At 37.7% G+C, this 16,287-nt stretch overlaps 2 protein-coding genes across 5 annotated transcripts in view; one reads left to right on the top strand and one right to left on the bottom strand.

Annotated features, from left to right (window-relative positions):
* The window catches only part of CCNI (cyclin I), a 35,211-nt gene extending 26,192 nt beyond the window's left edge, over nucleotides 1-9,019 (top strand). For both annotated transcript variants that reach the window (XM_081795549.1, XM_060654827.3), the window contains 4 exons: nucleotides 36-110; nucleotides 265-405; nucleotides 694-924; nucleotides 7,449-9,019. In XM_081795549.1, coding sequence (XP_081651675.1) covers nucleotides 36-110; nucleotides 265-405; nucleotides 694-924; nucleotides 7,449-7,898 — 897 coding nt within the window. In that variant the 3' untranslated portion in view covers nucleotides 7,899-9,019. The remainder of the gene's footprint in view (nucleotides 1-35; nucleotides 111-264; nucleotides 406-693; nucleotides 925-7,448) is intronic.
* A 1,750-nt stretch (nucleotides 9,020-10,769) lies between these two features.
* The window catches only part of SEPTIN11 (septin 11), a 92,847-nt gene continuing 87,329 nt past the window's right edge, over nucleotides 10,770-16,287 (bottom strand). The window contains exon 10 of one of the 3 annotated variants that reach the window (XM_060654818.3): nucleotides 10,770-10,875. In XM_060654818.3, coding sequence (XP_060510801.2) covers nucleotides 10,797-10,875 — 79 coding nt within the window. In that variant the 3' untranslated portion in view covers nucleotides 10,770-10,796. Of the gene's footprint in view, nucleotides 10,876-15,215; nucleotides 15,326-15,579; nucleotides 16,012-16,287 lie in introns of those variants that run through there. The other 2 variants (XM_060654826.3, XM_060654825.3) reach the window with 2 other exon arrangements.

The raw sequence follows: 16,287 nt of genomic DNA, 5'->3' as shown, positions 1-16,287 counted from the left end.
CTGAAGTTGCTTTTTTCTCCTCTTCAAAATTTTAGGCCCACCCAAAATACTTGAGTTGTATTGCAATCAGCTGTTTTTTCCTAGCTGCCAAGACTGTTGAGGAGGATGAGGTAAATATTTTCCTTTAAAGATTAGTTATGTCTTTTTCTTGAAAATTTCTCTCCATTTATTAGCTTGCTTTCTATTTATGTGAACAAAAATTGAAAATTAGCTTATTTTTTTCTGTCCTCTTCGCCCTGCCGTGTTCCTCTTTGCTTTTGACAGAGAATTCCAGTATTAAAGGTGTTGGCAAGAGACAGTTTTTGTGGATGTTCTTCATCTGAAATTCTGAGGATGGAGAGAATTATTCTGGATAAGTTGAATTGGGATCTTCACACAGCTACGCCATTGGATTTTCTTCACATTGTGAGTATACCTGAATCTCTCAGATTTTTATTTGAATATGTAGTCTTATTTTAGTAACCTAGAAAGTAGATTGCCAACTCATTTTTTTTGTTGTGATTTTTAGGAAAAGAAAAATTACTATAGATAACCAAGGAAAACTGGGAAATTAACATATATGTCAAATTACATGAAACTAAAACTACAGACTTAAGAAATTGAGTAATACCTGAGGTTAATATTAGTTTCTGTGCATAATTTACCTAAAACTTTAAATAAAACTAGTATGATGTTCTTACGATTTCTTTTCAGTTCCATGCCATTGCAGTGTCAGCTAGGCCTCAGTTACTTTTCAGTTTGCCCAAACTGAGCCCATCTCAACATTTGGCAGTCCTTACCAAGCAACTCCTTCATTGTATGGCCTGCAACCAACTTCTGCAATTCAAAGGATCCATGCTTGCTCTGGCCATGGTTAGTTTGGAAATGGAGAAACTTATTCCTGATTGGCTTCCTCTTACAATTGAACTGCTTCAGAAAGCACAGGTAGGTGCCAATCAAATTAAGTGTTCATTTTAAGTTCATCTCTCATTGGGATACGTAGGGTTGCTAGATGACTATAAAACTAAGAGACATTTCTAATCTTATAATGGCAAACTGCTTTTAAGAGGAGACAAGAGTAAAGTAATATACACTTCAAACTTACGGGCTAGGTGAACTTTTTTCTCTTGTAAAGCTTAGTATTTTTTTTGCTTCTTTTCAACCCTTCTAAGTTACTTAAATTTTTAAGAATCTTGACAAATTAATAAGATTCTCTATAATATATTGTCCTTTAGTTTTGTATGAAGAACCTTCTTAGCTATATTTGTAGGTTTCACCATAGTACATCTATACTTCGCTTATTTTGTAAAAATCAAAAACATAAATGGCAAGAAGTTTGCTTTTTAGACAAGCAAATAATTGACTAGAAAGTGAAGTATTTGTACTAGACTTTGTCAAGTAGAAGCTAACTTTCTGAAAGAGGTTTTGTCCTGGTAGTTCCTATTATTGCCTAAAATTAGTCAATCACTTCTATCTGCAAATTCGTATAAAATTTTACAGGCCAGTTAAATTTTTTGTCAACTATCTATATAAAATGTAAGAGTTTTAATGGAGAAAATTCTCAAATGGATAGTTAGTAATGGTACTATATGTTAGCAAATGCTTTGAATAATCTTATGTCACCCAATAGAATGTAAAGTTTAGATCTGCAAACCATATGCCTCTGCCAACTGAGTCCATAAAAGACTTATGAATTCACTTTCCCTTTATATGTCCTTATTTATTCTTATTTGGTAGTAGTTATTCTGATATATTTTATTGGATTTTATTTAGAGAAGAGACTTAAATTCTGAGCTAAAGTAATTATATTTTATAATAAAAAAACTAGTCTTAGCAAAGAGCTTCAGTTATTGAACTAATAAAACTTAGAATACTATTAAAGAAAAATGAGAATAATACTTGAATTTGGTGTTTTGTAAGATGCTTATAATTTATGTCATAGATATGAACTGTGAAAGTTAGCAGACATAGAAATACCTCAGTGCTACCTCTTAGCTCTGAAAATTTTAGGCCCTAGTCTGTGAGCAGAGAAGGATTGAGGGTCTTTTCATAAAAGGTTGGTGATCAACACAGTATATTAGCTAGAGGCCCATTCCTCTTCTGTTTTGTTTAGTTTTTAGCATGGGTCAGCTTGTTCTATATCCCTGGGATAGATAGGCATATGATGTTAGTTCGAAACACAGGCTGTTTCTCTTTTACAGGAGAGAGATTTTTTTTTCTTCAATTTTTTTTTTTTTAACGTTTGTTTATTTTTGAGAGAGACACAGACAGAGCGTGAGCAGGGGAGGGACAGAGAGAGAGGGAGACACAGAATCTGCAGCAGGCTCCAGGCTCTGAGCTATTTGTCAGCAGAGAGCCCGACATGGGGCTCGAACCATGAACTTACGAGATCGTGACCTGAGCTGAAGTCAGACGCTTAACCGATTGAGCCACCCAGGCACCCTGAGATAAGTTCTTCTAGCGTACCTTAGATTGTTATAATTGAAAAGTATTTCTTTCCATTGAAATTAATGCTATAGTGAAAGTAGATTCTAGGAGATAGTTGCTATTTAGTGAGAATTTTTAGAAACTATCACAAATCATAGAAGAGAATAGTGTGGTACAGGAAATTTACTTTGCTTATCTATTGTATTGGAAAGTGAAGTTGAATGTTAATCATTTACATTAGACTGTGGAAGTGGGGTATGGGACGTTAATAGAAAACCTCTACATTTCATTTTTCATTTTTTTATTGGGACAAATGACATCTTTAAATGCTCTGACTTATCTCTGTGCTAATTCCCAAAGCTAGTACAGGAAAAGTTGTTATATGAACTGTTACTGTCAAAAAGAAAGGACGGACTTTGAAGCATAAATAATAAGAATGTTATAAATAGCGTATGTATTCTGTAGCTTTGAGAGTTTATTTCTAAAAAACACTGGGAAATATGCTTATTCTCTTTCATAAGTCTTCTGGTGTTTTGTGTTAAGAAAATGTTCATTGAAACTTGTTCCTTTTTTACTGAAGTAGTATTATAGACTTGGAATTCTTGGAATTTGAAGGGATCTTCTTAGAAATTCCATTCAACTCCTTTATTTTAAATCTGCAGTTCAGGGTACTTGGTACTTTCTCAGAGACCCACAGGACTACTTAGTAAAGGACCAGTGCTTTGTCCATACAAACCTTAAAGATTTAGTTCAGTGGTTTTCAGAATTTCTTTTAGAACTGGAATCCTTCCCTTGACTCCAGTAAAATCTTGTACACACACAATTCCAGAATGTAAGGTAGGAAAGTATTTCTTTGTAATAATGTATTTGGGGCAGAGACCTGTTGGATGCAGAGTCTGAACATGGCCCCTTCCCTTCTGCATGTTGTTTGGATATAGTTTGAAAACCAGTGTTTAATTTTCTTATACATACATAAATATATTCCACAAACTTTTACTGGAAAATCTGTGATCCAGGCACTGGGAATACAGTGGTTGTAAAAAAACAAAAAAAAAGTTCTGCCCAGTGTAGTATTCAAATTCTAACGGAGAAGATAAAAACAATTGTCACAGCACTTGAGATTTTGGTACTTGGTCTTAACAGTTCTCTAAAACCAGCTGGGACTGATAGCCAACATATGTGGCCTAAACCTGGTGGATCTGGATTCTTGAAGGCTCAGTGCTATGTTTGCTAAGTTCATTTGTGTTTAGGTAGGAATACGAGGTCTAATATCTTTGTAATTAGATGGGTTCAAATAAATATTCCTCCTGGATTCTTGGGTCTAGTATAGGAAATTTTTGTGGAATATTGGTGAGACCATGCCAGAATTACTTATAACATGTTTCCCAGTATCCTGGTTTGAGAGGACTGCTCATTTTTATCCTAGATACTTCATGCTGTGCGGGGGCCACTGTCACTGGCTCTGCCTTTGTTCCCTCTGGAATTCAGACAAACTTTCCCTGGTTTGAAAGGCAAGCTTCCCTCCTAGTTGACCACCCCTGCCTCTTAGCTACATGTTGGTCGCCATTTTGAGATGGCCAAACCTCTTTCTCTTACCCCTTTTTTCATTGCCCTACTTCTGTAGCTGTACTCACATCTTCCTCTTTCTGACTGATGTGGCCCACCTTTGAGAATCTCAGGATGTTAACTTTGCTGAAAGAGTGTGGTGGTCTTCCTAGTCCCTAGCCAAGCAGTAGTCACAGTTGATGTTCTCTCCAGTAGTTTAAAACTAGAGGAGGGTGTTATGTGGTGCCTGGGTGGCTAAGTTGGTTGAGGGTCCAGCTTTTAGCCCGGGTCATGATCTTGTGATTTGTGGGTTGGAGCCTGGTGTCAGGCTCTGTGCTGACAGCTCAGGCCCTGGAGCCTGCTTCAGATTCTGTCTCTCTCTCTCTCTCTCTCTCTCTCTCTCTCTCAAAAAAAAAAAAAATAATAATAATAATAAATTAAAAAAAATAAAAAAAAATTTTTTTAACTAGAGTAGGGAATTAAAGAAGCAGGCCTTCCTCACCAGGATCTCCCAGTTCTTCTTTAAGGTGCCTAAGATCAGACTGCTGCAGCAGGTGTTTTCAGTCCTTCATGCTGTCCACCAAACATGGGTCCTTCAAAACCTATCATTTATGTGATGGTATTCTTCACCCCTTTCCCATCTGGATGTCTGTCCTATAATTGCCCCACCTTCCTTGGTGAGCTACATTACAGTTGTGTTTGTTTTCTTAGCAAGCGATACTTAAAAATGTTTACCGTATTTGAAGTCTGTGAACGTAGTCATGAAAAATAACAATAGATGTTCTCTTAACATCCTACAATTAGAATGAGTTCACTTTAAAACAGTTTCATTAGAGGACTTGTCTGGTGTATGAAGTTGTAGTAATTCCAGTTTATGTGCTTGTTTTGTTTCCTCCACTGGATCTCAGCAAGGGTCATACTCTTACGTAGAACAAATTCAGGTAGTAAATTAGAAGGTATTTCTTTTGATATGTTATTTTGGAAAAAGGATTTAATTGGATGGAAATAGAGTTCATATAGATGGTATTGGTTTGAATAATGTCTTTCTAGCTCTGTCATTTTCTAAAATACAGTTGACTCTTGAACACAGGTTTGAACTGCATGGGTCCAGTTATAAATTGATTTTTTTTTACAGTACGCTCTTATAAATATGTCTTACGATTTCCTTAACATTTTCTTTTCTCCATCTTTATTGTAAGTGTATAATGCATACACAAAATATGTGCTTATCAACTATTTATGTTATTGGTAAGGGTTCTGGTCAACAGTAGGCTGTTAATAAAGTTTTGGGGAGTTGAAAGTTAGATGCAGATTTTCAACTTTGGGGGTTGGTGCCCATAACCGCCCCATGTTGTTCAAGGGTCAACTGTGTAACGTTCTATTAAAATCTATTAATTTTTTCACAGAGAAAGATTATAGTGGCATACTCTTCCTTTTACTTGAAATACATGTCTTTTTTCAAACCAATAGCATCTATATGAACTCTACTTTTCAGGATTCTGCTGTGGTATTATGCCCCATGGCCAAGGCATGAGAGTATGTATGATACTTTTGTGGGCCCCCGAGCATTAGTCATTTGCTAAGAACAGTATTATACTCTAGCCCTTTTTTCATTTCCCAATTTGTGTCTTTCATTTCTGTTACCACTCTTTTGTGGGCTTCTTGAAGCATTGGCTAGGGTACCTCTTTCTTTAAAGAACTTTTAAAGCCCCATTCCTCTTCTGTGTTTTTTGTTCCACTGTTCTTAGCATGACTCAGCTTGTTCTGCATCCCTGAGACATGATAAGCCCTAGCCTATGGTTGTAAGCTTAATAGTTGGGGACTATCTTTAAGTATTATAAATTCTTTTAAGGGAAGAAAAGAAATTCTAAGACTAGTTAATAGTATTTTGCCCTTAAGGTGTTACCTAGTGTTTTTTAAACTAGGAAAAAATTTAGTGAACAAAACGGTAGATATTAAAAATGGTCATTTTCGTGTATTATTTCTGACAGTTTTAGGCATTTTAACATTTGTACTGTGAAAGCACCTGCTGTTGATTTCTTCTTTCCACTGATGCTTTCCTGCATAACAAATAATATTCTTACAGATAAAAATAGTATTGTGACCAAATATGTTTCTGTTATCGCAGACCATATTACTTTATTTTCTCTCTGGTATTTCACATAGTTATGCTGTGTACTGCAGGTTATATAGGTATAAATAAGATGTGGTTAAGAAATGTCCAAAAATACTTGTAAAATATACAAGACTAGAAAGTGACCCCGATAGTTAATAGTTTAAATAGGCTTCCTGGAGGTGGTGGCAGTTAGCCAGGTCTGGATGGAATTGGTAATCCAGTTTTAACAGGTAGAAACAGGATGAGCAAGGATAAAGTAAGAAAGGGCAAGATTTACACAGAATAGAGAAAGCACGCCTGTTTGGCTGAAATTGGGGTAAGTCAGGGAATAAGGCTGAAAAAGAGGGTTGGGGTCAGATTGTAGAGAGCCTTTATACCAAGCTAAAGAGGTTAGCTTATTTCTGGTAGGCATTGGGGTGCCGCTAAAAAAATTGAATAGGGGAAGAAATGTATGTTGCCTAGAGGAAGATTATTTTAACTAGAGCTATAATTACAGGGAAAGGAGGACACAGAGACTAATTAGACTCCTTGAAAGCCTCCTATTATAGTCACTGTGCTAGAAAAGAAAGTTTGGGAATAGAAATGAATATGATACAATGGCTGCCTTTTGGGGGCTTATAGTCTGTAATGGAAAAAGTAAATGTTTAATGGATTATTTTAATACGATGTGGTGTGTAATGACAGGTTGAAATAGATATAGATGGCCCTGGAATTTGGGTGTGTGGTGGCAAGAGGAGTTAAGGGTAGCTTCAGAAAGGATACCTGAACTATCCTGAAGGTTAAGAAGAAATTAGTCAAACCCCAAATTAAAAACATTTCTTCTTAAAGTTGTCAAGCCTGCTAATTTCTACAAAAATATAATTTGTCAAAAGTTCTCATTTGCTGTTTTAAAAACAAAATACTTAAATTGTTCTAAATTCTTAGCTAGATGATCTTCCCCATCCCTTACTTAAATTTTTTTGTGCCTCTGGTTTTTTCCTTAAATTTTTAATGAATTTTGTGTTTATCTGTTCCTTGGTCCTCATGAAGAGATTGGAAGTGGCAAAGAGGGTAGAGTGAAGGGCCCTGTAGACAAGAGGAATACACTGGACAAGAGTGGACATTGCATATACACAGTGAACAAAAGAGAATAGTTTCTGTTTTCATGAAGATGTTGCATATAATTGCAGTTACAGAATTAAAGGTCCAAAGAGACTTCCTTTAGAAGTACAGATTTGGACATAATCCCTAAGAAGATGATGGGTAGACTGGAGGAATAGCTGGATTTCAAGTAGAAGATGTGGGGAGAGACAAAGCTGGGGAGGACAGAGGGCGCAGTGAGGAAAAGCTGCCAGCATATTAATTAAACGATCAACCTTTGTTTTTTTTCTTCCTGGCCCAGATGGCTAGCTCCCAGCTGATCCACTGTCGGGAGCTTGTGGCACATCACCTTTCTTCTCTGCAGTCTTCCCTGCCTCTAAATTCCGTTTATGTCTACCGTCCCCTCAAGCACACCCTGGTGACCTGTGACAAAGGAGTGTTCAGATTACATCCCTCCTCTGTCCCAGGCCCAGATTTAGATTTCTCCAAGGACAACAGCAAACCAGAAGTGCCAGTCAGAGGTGCAGCAGCCTTCTACCATCATCTCCCAGCTGCCAGTGGGTGCAAGCATACCTCTGCTAAACGCAAAGTAGAGGAAATGGAAGTGGATGACTTCTATGATGGAATCAAACGGCTCTATAATGAAGATAATGCTTCAGAAAGTGTGGGTTCTGTTTGTGGCACTGATCTGTCAAGGCAAGAGGGACATACCTCTCCTTGTCCACCTTTGCAGCCAGTTTCTGTCATGTAGCTTCAAGTGTTACCTTCAAGTGCAAACTAAGGTAGACTACTCTGGGAATTAGGAACATGGAAAACCAGGAAAGGTTCTATAAAGTTACATACCTTATCAGGCCGATTTGAAGTGAGCCAGAAAAAAACCCATTTACTTGGGTAGCAAATTATAATCAACATTATTTAAGCATTTAAAGACCAAAAAAGTTAGAAACTTCAGAAAAGATCGTTTTTTTTAAGTTAAGTTTTTTTAGTATTTGTCAGTTCCATTCTTTTCTCTGCTAAGATGTAATGGAGATTGACCCCATGTCAAAAATTTATATTCAAGTGTTTTAAGTTCCAAAATTCATAGCTAGCACACTCTGTCACCAGCATCCTGATTTAATTTTCCTCATTTTTGCTTGCTTGTTTATTGAATACTAAATGAACTTTATGCATGTTGATCTATAGCCTGACTTCCACTGATTAGGAAACCCTCAAAATTATTTTTTAGCAATTTAGTGAATAAATTCATTTCAGTGTGACAGCCATGTTTAATCCATGATTCAAATTAATCCCAAAAGGGTACTTTAAAATTGCCCTATATGAATGAGAAGTGGTAATAGAAAAAGGACTGACATTACCACATTGATTTTGTGTTTCTTATTTCGATTCCTGGAGTCTGGAAACAAAATTATTGTTTTTATTTTTGTTTTTCTTAAATTGAAGCTTAAAAGTGGCATGTAATTAGGATATGGTTATTAGATTTGTTGAAAGCATTTTTGAAATTTATATAAAAGAATTTGTGATAAAGTTCATGTATCCAGGTGCTCACCAAAGAAACCTGTAACAACTTTAAGATTTTTTTTTTTTTTTTTTTGGTAACTGATCAGTTTTCATTCATTTGTAATCAGTAGGAGAGACTGTCTAGATGTCGGGGCAGCTCTATGATTCGGGTCTATAACATGTAATAACTGAATTCAGTGCCCTAGATTTATGTTAAGCTATTAGGATTTTCTTGATGGAAGTTATTCACCCTCCCTGTATTTCTCTTAATGACTTCTGGATCCTCAGCTCCCTGTGCAGTCTGAAGAAGGTATTTCAGTCAGAACCATGTGCTGATGATAAAAAGCCTCTGGTAGCAATAAAAGTTGTCCTTAACCTTTGTATCTTTAACTTTTTTTCTGCTTGTGAAGAGGTACAAGTTCCTGATTGCTTAGACACTGGTATTGGGATAAAAATCCCAAAATATGCTCACAGAAAATAAAACAGGATTTAAATGTGACTGAGGAATGTAGGTTTTGACATAAAGAATTTTTCTATTATCTCTTTTTCTTACCTTCCAAATAGTAAATTTTCATTTGATGGAATGGTTTGTGAGAGCACCCATGTCTGGATGACATCATTTTTAGCCCACTGGTTTCGTTCTGGTTTAGCAGAGCAAGAGTATTCTTAGGTCACCACTTGACTTCTTTGAAATTACTAAGGTTTGACTGCACAACCTTGCAATCCATTCAAATGGGAAACTTTTACTTCAGTGTAAGTACAGGCAGTGGGAGGGAAGATTTAAAAACATGAACTGTTTATGGGTGAAGATAGCAAGAGATTGGCTTTGTAGATACACATTTTAAAAAATCACACTTACCCTAATTTTCATCTGGTCTGTTACTTAATTCTCCTGCATTGGGGAGCTCTAAGAAATTTACAACTACATGTGTTCACCATTTCTGTTAAATAAATGGCACTTAATCCCCCCTACCTCCATTTAACAGATGTTCAAGCTAGGGATGAAACTCTTAACATCAGAATATTTCTAGTCCAGCCACTACAGATTGAATATAAGAGGGCAATAAGATTTTAATTAGTTGACTTTGAGGTTTTCTAATCTTACCAAAAACTGATAAATCAGTTTGGAACATAGTATTGTTTCTAAAAAAAAGTGTTTTTTAAAATATTTTGGAGAGAGAGTGCACACAAGCAGGACAGCAGAGAGGGAGACACAGAATTCAAAGCAGGCTACAGGCTCTGAGCCGTCAGCACAGAGCCCAACGTGGGGCTCGAAATCATGAATCGAGAGATCATAAACTGAGCCAAAGTCAGACACTTAACTGACTGAGCCACCCAGGTGCCCCAGAACATGGTAGTTCTTATGGGAAACTGAGTTGGGATGGTTGGGCTGCCAGCTTTCATGCTTCAAAGCTATTTAACCCATAGTTCAATTAAATGAAGGTACTTAGGGGACCAGACCTTCCTGAGCACCCTTTTCAAAAAGTTCACTGTTCCAGAGACCTGAGCTACCATGGGTTCTTGGCTCTGAGGAGCCTGAACTCATGGATCGAGACCGAAAAAGCACAATATTCTTGAACAGCATGGAGTTTTTCATTGAATATGTTCCTGCTCATTACTCTGTCCCGAGTTACTTGTCTTAAATCTTGGCATCACATCACAAATTATTCTTTCAGTATTTGGAAACTTGAGTTTTATGGGTAATTGGTATCTCCACGTGGTTAGAAAGCCTATCATTCCATGAAACCTCCACAAAGGCAAGGGAATAAACGGGTATAAATTATCCAATCTTTCATTTAACAGAAAAAGTTAAAGTGAATGCTCTACCTCTTGAAGATCAGACTATAGCGAAGAAGCTAAATATTTTTTGTTCAATTTGAGAGTATAAAGTTATCTGTGGAGAACTGAATTTTTTCCACAGATGATGTATTAGTGTGGGGGAGGGGGAAGGCTGGGAATGGGGAGTGTTCCCAAATGCCAGTAAAAAGGTAAAACCAATTTTGCCACAAGTGTTGCTGACACTGCCTTTGGTTTGAAGGAAGCTAGAGCATAGCTCTTCACTCAGTTGAGCTGATGAGACGGAGCTTAACATCTCCACTGTTGGAATTAAGACATTGGTGCCTGTCCCCCAGGTAGTATTTCTTTTCTTCTGTTAGAAACAACATATGTGTGTCAGCTGTACTCTACATACCTGGATTTTCAAGCTTCCTAATTTACTCATTCTGGAGTTCCTGAAATAAGAAAGTAAGTCGTGCTTGAACATTACTGCCCAGAGCAACACTGGCCTTTCACTTAATGTGACTGCTGATACTAGGGCCAACATGGTAAGGAGCTTATCTTTGTCCTAAAGGTAGTTTGTACATTTTCAGGTGGAAAGGGAAGATACTATGCCAGATGGTCTCACAACCATCCTGAAAACTCCTACCCCTGGTCTGCATTAGCAAGTTGAGGGTTAGAGAATTACCTAATGCCACATAGCTAAGAATTTTTAATAAGGCTCAATTTCTAACTCAAACCTTTGCCCTTTATATTTGATAACACAAGGCGTTGTCTAATGTAATTACTTCTGAAACCTCCAAAATTCTTGAAATTAGCCTTTAAATTGTTAATAGAATGTCTCCTGTTCCTGTTATTAAATAATGTTTTGAGCTTTGGCCACTAGGTGGTGCCTCGAAAATAAAACATCTTTTTAAGTATCTGGGAGAAATTGAGTCACTTGGGCTGACTGTAGGAGAGTGAGGAGTTTAACACTTGTCTCTTGTTAAACATTAACATCATTTGCAGTTATAAATTCACATTTAAGCACAGGAGACCTGTGTATGTATCTGGGACTGAGGGAAAATGACCAAGATCTGCCATGGTATGGAGCAGATTGTGACGACAGGTCTACCAAAAACAGAAACAAAACCAGTTTTACAAAATTAATCATAATTTTTGTGAGTTGTCTAGTCCTGCAAAATAACCTAGAAATGTGATTGAGAATACTTGAAAATAGCCAACCCCCCAAACCTTGCTGGATTTGAGTCCAGCAAGCTTTGAGTTAAGTTGATTTGACCAAATTCACTAAGACAGAAAAGATGAAGTACAGGCTTATATAGCATAGATTGCATCAAGGAATTAAAGCTTTCACTCACAATGAGTTTATGGTTTCTATGATGTAACAATATGCCTAAGACCCAGGTGTAGGATAGAGACCTCTGTCTTGCAAGCCCTTTATTATTGAAAAGTGTAATAAGAGGTAACCAAGAATATCTTACCAGAGAAATTTGGGCAGCGCTCACAATTCATTTTTAGTTTCCAGGAGCTTCTGAGTTAAGGGTGAACTGGGAAAAACCTCTCCCTTTGTCTTGACTATAAAGTACAATCTTCATAGCCTATCAAATGCCAGAATTGTTGATCTTAATGTGTTACATAACAGCAGAGTAGTAGAAAAGTATAGGCCCGGTGAACTGGTTTCTCATTTCTCAGAAACAGCTTATTTTGTTAGGAAAGAGGACACTCCAGACTGAAGGGCAACCTTAAGCAATCAATGAAAAGCAATCTGGGCAAGGTGGGGGAGAGGGCTTTTGCTTTTCAGAATACAATGTCTTTAAGCAATTTAGCATTGAAAGGGCTTACCTTTTGCTCCAAAAACTTGCTGTGTTCATAAGATATACAGAGACAAGTGCAATTCAGTGTGTTTGGCTACATTCCCAGCATCTAATGTAGGCCTGGTACAGTATAGAGAATAAAGTGTTTGTAAAGAGAGAGAGGGACAGGGTGGGGAAGGTGGGTGGATGGATGTGAATAAAGGGCAGGAGTGCTAGAATGGCGCCTTCACAGTTCTAAGAGCATTGGGCAGAGAATGCATGGTTAAGTTGGACTCTGAACAATTATTATTCTACACTACCCCATACACACTTTTGGGTTTTTGTTTGTTTTAAATGTGGGACAGGGACCAGCCTCCTTATAATAGCCTCTGCCTCCTCTGATCTAGGTGCTGTAATTTTGAAAGTTTCTACATGAACCATTCAACTCACAGCACTGCAAGTAACTGATTTGAGGCAGATGTTAGATCTTCATTTGTGCTTCAACAATATTCCACTGACAGCCAAGAGATCTCATTTCTGTATAGCTACTAGTCAGGTTAGGAAGGTTGGGAAGGGAGGTGAGTCGATATCTAGGCTCACAATCATCTTTTCTTCTTGTAGTGCAACTATGCAAAACTACAATTAGTCTTTTCAAATCAACACATTAAATCCCTTCGATAGTCAAGGGGGTTTCAGCTACTTGCTAGAGACTGATCTGAAAGCCAGATGGTACCAGTCACAAGGACTAAATGCCATGGTCTTAAGAACTCAAGTGCAAGGATCTTCAAAGGGATCCACACTGATACCACTGTCTGTCTCCAGGGTGGAAAGGACAGTCATCTGCAAAGCAAAAGGTTTGGTGTAGAAACAGCATTGAAATACAGTGAAGGTTCTGTAGTTTTTCAGACATCCAGAACGGTTTACTTATAAGCTAGGCCAATAGGCAAAAACCCATCAATAAGAAGGAAGTTTCATTTGGTAGATACACTGGATTGGGGGGGGGGGGGGGATTTGGTCTAACATATTGGGAAGATGAGCTAATTTTTTTTCCGCTCCAGCTCAGCAAATACTGATTCAGAAGATCTCTCCTTCATACATGCGCCAATCTCAAGTAGACCATCTAGACTACACTTGTAGCAAGCAAGAAGGCAATCTGTATCTGAAATCAAGTAATATTTTTAAAAAGACCAAATGAAAAATAAAAAGCCCATTACCAATGGAAATCCGTTCAGTTGGCTCAGTTCTTGCTTTTCTTTTCGACAATCTAGCTAGGGATAAGCAAATGATTTTTATTATTGATGATAATTAGTCCTGGGATGGTTTCACATCTCTTCACTGGTCAGCCAGGAGAACTTGAGAACCTATTAGTTTTTTCAACACCTGAGAAAAGGAACCACCTGAAGTAAAACTCCAAATCAATGGAGAGGGCAGCACACTTGACCGGTGGTATCTGGTCAGCTTTCCCTAGGTCACTGAACAGAAGCTAACCTATTGTAATAACTTGTTCCCCCACATTTCCTCTAACCTGGCCAAAATGGGAGAAAAAAGGGAATAGGAACAATAGACTGTACATTTCTCTACTTTAAAAAAAAAAAAAAAAAAAAACTACCTGGTTGGATTTTTAAATATTGCTCAAAAAAAGGTCTTTACCAGCTGATGCAGAATTCATTTTTAACATGACTGATAGGGTTAAATTCATATCAAAATATTAAAAATAAATCTCATTACTGTTCTTAGTACGTACATGGTTCCACATAATAGGGTGTTTGTGTTTAACTTATGAAACTGATAGGTCATGCTCTGGTATCAGTTAAGGAGTTGCCACCTACCCTTCCACCCCTAAACCAATCACTAGCATCACTAGTGTCACCAATGGTGACATCACTAGCAGGTTTATATGTTTACAGATTATAATGTAATATGGAGGGGATGGCTCTTGACATTTATATTTCGATCATTTAATGGCTCAGGTGAATTTGACTTTATTGCATTTAATTACAGTATCTAAGAAAGACTCTCACCAGTGTGCTCATCCAATTGCTCTAAAGAAACCTCTTTCCAAGAAGCAAATGATTCAAATGATTTAAGAGGTAGGGACTGTTGTTTCATTTCACCACAGAAGCACGTGTTACCATTCTTAAATGGAGGAGAACACTCCCAAGTGCAACCCGTGCCACCAATAGTATTTTCATGGTCCTCCTAATATGGGGCTGAAAAGTGATGGAAATAAGCAAAGACTAGATATAGACAAGTAATGAAATTATAAGGTAACTTAAATGCATGTTCGTGCTCTAGAACAGAAATGACTTTAGAAGTTGTCCCTTGATTAGGAAAAGTGCCCCTAATAGGTGACTGCTAATAAAGTAATCTAGCCCTTCCATCTCTCCAGCCCTTCACAATTGGGTCAGCATTAGAAACCACAGGCTCAACTGGCAAAAGTTTGTGTTTGCAGGCTGGGTGTACTTTAAGTGAATTCTAGCAAACTTTTTTCCACAGACATGGTAGAGAAAGCCACCTGGGTAACTGAGAAGACAATGTGATCAGAACCACTGTATTGAAGCGATTGTCTGGGACAACTTTATAGTTTGTTGGGGTTTGTTCCCATGGTCTGGGACACAAAAAACTCTGGAAACAAGGTAAAGCGGAGGTTCACAGTACATAGAAAGGCAGGGATGGGCCAGAAAGTTATTTTAAGGTACCTTTAAGTATAAAGTGAGTCCCAGGGGCAGAAAAGTCCTCTACCCAACACTGGCACATTTTAAACATGATTAAGACTTGTAGGTCATAACTCCAGTGACAGCAGAGGGATCTTTTGGTTGTATCTGAGATGACAGATTCTTAACCAGAATTCTGTGACTTAAACTTCACTTAAATTTCCCCTTGAACTTAAAACTGGCATAATTTTGATACCAAACTAAGTTTGAATAACCAATACATAAAACAGAACTGGCTAACTGGATTTTTTTTTTTTTTTTTCCAAAACAGAATCCCAAACCCAAAACAACTCTTATAAGGGATGCAGATAACAGAAAAAGAGTTAAATAAAACAACAATGGTTCCTGAATTTAAAGGAAGGATGCCCACTTCTCTCTCTCAAGAGGCAGATGGTCAGCTGAAAAATAAAAACATTGCATCAATAGAACACTCCGAATAAAAAAATTGTAGCCATCTCTGTTCATGCAATATCAAATGTTAAAAAAAAAAAAAAAAAAAAAAAAATCCCAAACGCGAAAACAACTCATAAAACTAACAAAAGGAAGGAGAATGTTGCCCGGATCTTATGACCTGATTGATGATTGAGGGTCCTGATGGGGCTGTTCAGAATGTTGCTCATGGGACAGAGAGGTCTGGAGTTAACATGAAATCAAGTTTGTGGACCCTGGAGGTGGTGACCACCTCAGAGTAGGGTACATGCTGTCTTCAGTCCGTGAGTTCTCAGATCAGCAGCTTCAAGAACATAACAGCTAAGCAAGAGGATTCCAACACATGGCTATCTTGGGTCTTGGCCCAAGTTCTTTTTTTCACTCAATTTCCTTTTAAGTACTATTGAGTATTCCTGTTTTTGGTAGTGATGAGTCACTTTAGTAACCACTATGGGCAGTGGTTTGTAAACAGACATTGACAAGTACAAACAGCAATGCAATATTTGACCCAGACTTTAAAAGAATAGGAGGCGATGGTGGAAATGAGGTAACTCTTCCCCAACACGTGTGAACAGACAGCTCCTGCTCTTCTAATGCTCTATGTCCATTAGGAGAGAGTAGGGCTTGTCAACAGGATGGTTACATAAAGAAGAAGCTACAGAAGAGAAAAAAGAAAGATTCAGATTCAAATTTGATTCTTAAAGTCTTAAAAAATAAAAAAAAAAGGGGGGGGGCTTTTCTACAACTGTGAAAGAACAGCAGTGTATCAGTTACAGGGATGACTTCCCGGAGCACAGCTGGGGCTGAGCAGCCCAGCAGCGGTAGCACCAGAGGCCAGGGAAGAAGAGGAGACCTCGGCTTGGCCTGGAGGCGGTGCGGTGCCAGGAACACCAATCAGGACAGAAAGGAATGGGAATGAGGGAGAAAGGGT

Source organism: Panthera onca, chromosome B1 (genome assembly GCF_046562875.1).
Source record: "Panthera onca isolate mPanOnc1 chromosome B1, mPanOnc1 haplotype 2, whole genome shotgun sequence".
NCBI lineage: Eukaryota > Metazoa > Chordata > Mammalia > Carnivora > Felidae > Panthera > Panthera onca.
Note: the sequence above shows the minus strand (reverse complement) of the source record. Positions and strands in the feature narration are given on the sequence as shown.